The 4,509-nt window shown below is 32.8% G+C and overlaps 1 protein-coding gene across 1 annotated transcript; it reads left to right on the top strand.

Annotated features, from left to right (window-relative positions):
• The first annotated feature begins 257 nt into the window (after positions 1-257).
• On the top strand, positions 258-2,108 carry LOC110655066 (desmethyl-deoxy-podophyllotoxin synthase-like). Its single transcript, XM_021811242.2, has 2 exons — positions 258-1,228; positions 1,325-2,108. The coding sequence occupies exons 1-2, from the start codon at positions 728-730 to the stop codon at positions 1,946-1,948; spliced, it is 1,125 nt and encodes a 374-aa protein (XP_021666934.2). The 5' UTR covers positions 258-727; the 3' UTR covers positions 1,949-2,108.
• Positions 2,109-4,509: the final 2,401 nt, after the last annotated feature.

Below are 4,509 nucleotides of genomic sequence, written 5' to 3'. Positions count from 1 at the left end.
TTTATTTTTTATATAATTGACTCTAATAAAATTGAAATTTAAAATTTTTTAATTTAAAAACTTATTTCAACACCACCATCCAACCTCATCATTTTTAAATTATAATTTTAAAAATTAATAATAATTATATTGATTTGAAAATTAAAATTTTTCTTATTTATACTTGGTATATAATATATTTAAAATATAAATATAAATAATAAAATTTACTTATAGATATAACTATTAAGTTTATGAATCTATAATCATAATGACAGGATGCTTGAGTTGAACATGCACGCTTCATACCTCAATAAATCTGAAGCAAGGTTCGTTATTTCTTTCCAATTAACACAAAATGGTGCTTACAATCTTCTCCTTGCCGATGCTTTTCCCGTTCATCTTCTTTATCTTCATGGTGATGAAGATATCAAGAACTAGAGCCTTGAGTACTAAGCCTTTGCCCCCAGGGCCATAGAAGCTACCCATCATAGGAAACCTTCACAATTTACTTGGCTCCCTACCCCATCGCAGACTTCAACACCTGGCCAAGAAATATGGACCTCTTTTGCACCTTCAACTTGGAGAAATTACAACCATAGTCGTTTCTTCTCCAGAAACCGCAAAAGAAGTTTTGAAAACTCATGATATTATCTTCGCCAACAGGCCCTTCATCCTCGCAGCAACTATCATTTTTTATGATAATGCAGACCTTGCTTGGGCACCATATGGAGAGTACTGGAGACAGATGAGGAAAATTTGCACGTTGGAGCTGCTAAGCGCTAAGCGGGTGCTATCATTCAGATCAATCAGAGAAGAAGAGGTATCAGATCTAATGAGAAGCATTTCTTCTAATTCGGGATCTCTGATGAACCTTAGTAAGATGTTGGTTGCTTTCTCATTCGGTGTCATTTCAAGGGCAGCCTTTGGCAGGACAAGGAAAGTGCAAGAATCATTTGTACCTCTCATTGAAGAAATTATTTTATTATCAGAAGGTTTTAGTATTTCGGATTTGTTCCCTTCCGTTAAAATGCTTCGAATGATTAGTGGGATGAGATCTAGATTGGAAAGGTTACATCAGGAAGTAGACAGGATACTTGAAAATATAATCAATGATCACAAAGCCAGAAAAGCAGAGACTAAGCTTGCTGATGAGGCTAATGACCTTGTAGAGGTTCTTTTGAAGCTTCAGGATCAAGAAAACCGTGAGTTCCCTTTAACAATCGACAACATCAAGGCAGTAATCCTGGTAATTTTTAGTTGTTAACCAGCAAGGAAACTTACATTTCCATTAATTTCTTTTTGATGCTAATTGTACAGTAACAATTTGTTTATTCTGTTTCAGGACATGTTCATTGCTGGCAGTGACACTTCATTTACAACTTCAGAATGGGCGATATCAGAAATGCTAAAAAACCCAAGAGTGATGAAAAAGGCACAAGCAGAGGTAAGGCAAGTTTTCAGTGAAAAAGGTCATGTTGATGAAGCAGATCTTGGAGAATTAAATTACTTGAAATTAGTTATCAAAGAGACTCTAAGATTACACCCTCCCGTTCCTTTGCTAATTCCAAGAGAATCTCGAGAGCAGTGCGAGATTAATGGATATCAGATACCCATCAAATCCAAATTGATTGTTAATGCTTGGGCGATTGGTAGGGATCCAAATTATTGGACTGAGGCTGATAGATTCAATCCAGAAAGATTCTCTGACAGTACAGTAGATTACAAGGGAGCTAATATGGAGTTCATCCCATTTGGTGCTGGAAGGAGGATGTGTCCTGGCATATCATTTGGTATTGCTAACGTCGAGATTCTACTTGCAAATTTGCTATTCTATTTTGATTGGAAACTCCCTCATGGAATGAAGCAAGAAGAATTAGACATGGCAGAGTCTTTTGGAGCAGTTACCAGAAGAAAAAATGACTTGGGCTTGATTCCTACTCTGTCCCATCCATTGCCAGTTGCATAACTATTCCAAGGAAGACGATGTTGCCTATTTTGGATATTTCTAGGCTATAATAATGTTTGAAATTAGAAAATGCTGTTTGTGAAATTGCTTTCTTCTTATTAGCTTGCTTAAGGCCTAATAACGATAACAAGAAATAAAGAGATGGATGGAATAAACATGGCTTCCTGAGTCTTGACCATGTTTTACAGTAGAAACTTTAGATACAAATATATGCATGGTGCTGAATAAGAAATGGGAAAACAAACACAAGAATTTATGTTTATGTAGTTCGGCTCACAATGTCCACATCTATACCTTCTTGAGATTTTCACTCCATTAATCTACTATTTTCAATGGCAAGAGTAAATCTATAACATCCACAAGATTCTTTTTTATCAACCAAGTACAAGTGTTTTTCCCAATCTTTGTACACAAATTTCACCTGTGGTGCTTGTCAACCATTATACAAGCTTTCATCTTGTTATTTGCCAATCAAATATAATTTTCTTTTGTTTGATAATCTCCCAAACTCTTAATCACAATTAGATACTCTAACAAAACTAAGAGAGGAGAAAGTACTTTCTGAGATCAGTAGCTTCCCATTGACTAAAATTAATTAGGCAACATATATAGGTTTTGAAATTATTTAATCTTTCGATCTTGGAGCTAATAAATAGAATACTATTTTATTTTTAAGCGCAGTTCATCGTATGAAATGGCCATGCCCCATATAGATAAATGAAAACTGTCATAGTCCAAGAAAAGTTGGGCCTTGCCTCTAAATGCATCTAAACCCGCACCATAAGCAAATACAAGTCTGTCTGGCATTACTAAAAAAACGATTGTTAAGAAAAATATTTTTTAAAATATATTAATAAGAGAATATTAAAAAGTGATTTAAAATTAAATTTAATAATTTATGGTTATTAAAAAGCTAAAATAGTAAAATATATATATTTTTTAAATTATCTTTTTTTTTTAACAGCATATAAAAGATATTTTTTCCTTAGAAGCAATTTTGGCCTTAAAACTTCAATGTCAAATAAGCATCAAGTGAAAGGTAGATTACAACTAAATCCCTAAGATTTAACAAAATTAACGAATTAATCTTTAATATAATTTTGATAACAATTTGGTTCTCGTATTTTATTTTTATTAACAAATCAGTTCTCAAAATTTAATGGTTATAATGACTAATTTGTTAATACAAATAAAATATGAAAATTAAATTATTAATAAAAATAAAATTTAATGACTAAATTATTACTAAATTTACATTAGAAATTAATCTGTGAATTTTATTAAATCCCAAAGATTTCGTTGTATTTTATTCCAAGTGAAAAGCAAATCTTACAAATGCTAATTAAACCCACTGGCTAGTTTATTTTATTTTATTTTTAAAAAAAAAAGATTTTGAAGGGACCAAATGTATGGATTAAAACATAATTTTCCAAAGTTGAGGGCCACAGTCTTAGGCCCATAGTCTCTCAATCCCAGAAATATAGGAACCAGTGGTATGTCAATCATGATGAAAAGATGTCACGACCCAAATTATGGGCAGGACTGACATTAAGACTTGGGTCAGCATAAGGCCTCCAAAACTCATAGTAAGCCCAACTAATCTCTAACTCATCCATGAAGCCCATATTTTGAGTCTAATTTCAAGAAATTAATCGGACAAAGTTCGGCTATAACATGGACCATCCAACGGAGAGTTCTTAACTCACCTGATCTTTAATCTCAAAATAAAACCATTTAGGGAGCTCAGCTTACCCTTACAATAATCCACAAATCAATATAAAATCAAATGGGAGTCCAACTCCCTCATCCAACAAGCCATTCATCCACACATTTATATATACATAGATTAATAAGTTTACAACCTCAAAATAATTAACCTTATAGTCCCAAGCTAAATAAAATGGTTTTACACATGCGGAGATCTATAATTCAAATTTAACTATACAAAATATGGAAATAGAATTTTATGGACCTGTGAGGAACGAAGTAGGTTAAAAATAAGAATAAGCTCTCCTGTAACATGGAAAAATTGAGTGAATAGGAGTGAGCGTTCGACTCATAGAGTAAGATATTGATTTTACATACAATTTCTATAACTGTTTAAGTCTAGTGCATCCTAAAAGTGAAATACATCATCTTCACACATTTCCAAGAAATCAAGTCATAATCAGATCAAAGGCAATTTGGAGCACTTACATACCGGTGTGTCACATCTATACTCATATATATATATATATATATATATATATATATATATATATATATATATATATATATATATATATATATATATATATATATATATATGGGAGCCGATCCCCTATACAACTCTCTTAGTTTCAACCTCTGCGAGACCAACTCAAAGCCTGACTTTCTCTTAATATCCAAATGCAGCAACCAGCGAGATCAACTCAAAGCCGTGCCTACTTCGACTTATCCATAATAAGGATTAGGTCGCAGCGAGTCAAGCTCTAGTCACGTCTACGCATCCTACCCATATCCATATACACACCACATACATACCAACTCACACATAAAACAACAATCACAGTAATATCATC

Source organism: Hevea brasiliensis, chromosome 15, assembly GCF_030052815.1.
Source record: "Hevea brasiliensis isolate MT/VB/25A 57/8 chromosome 15, ASM3005281v1, whole genome shotgun sequence".
NCBI classification, from domain to species: domain Eukaryota; kingdom Viridiplantae; phylum Streptophyta; class Magnoliopsida; order Malpighiales; family Euphorbiaceae; genus Hevea; species Hevea brasiliensis.
Note: the sequence above shows the minus strand (reverse complement) of the source record. Positions and strands in the feature narration are given on the sequence as shown.

Bases quoted from the DNA above. Each gene is read 5' to 3' on its own strand.
- LOC110655066 (XM_021811242.2), top strand. From the start codon at position 728: ATGAGGAAAATTTGCACGTTGGAGCTGCTAAGCGCTAAGCGGGTGCTA. The intron at 1,229-1,324 runs GTAATTTTTAGT...ATTCTGTTTCAG, and splicing joins ACATCAAGGCAGTAATCCTG to GACATGTTCATTGCTGGCAG.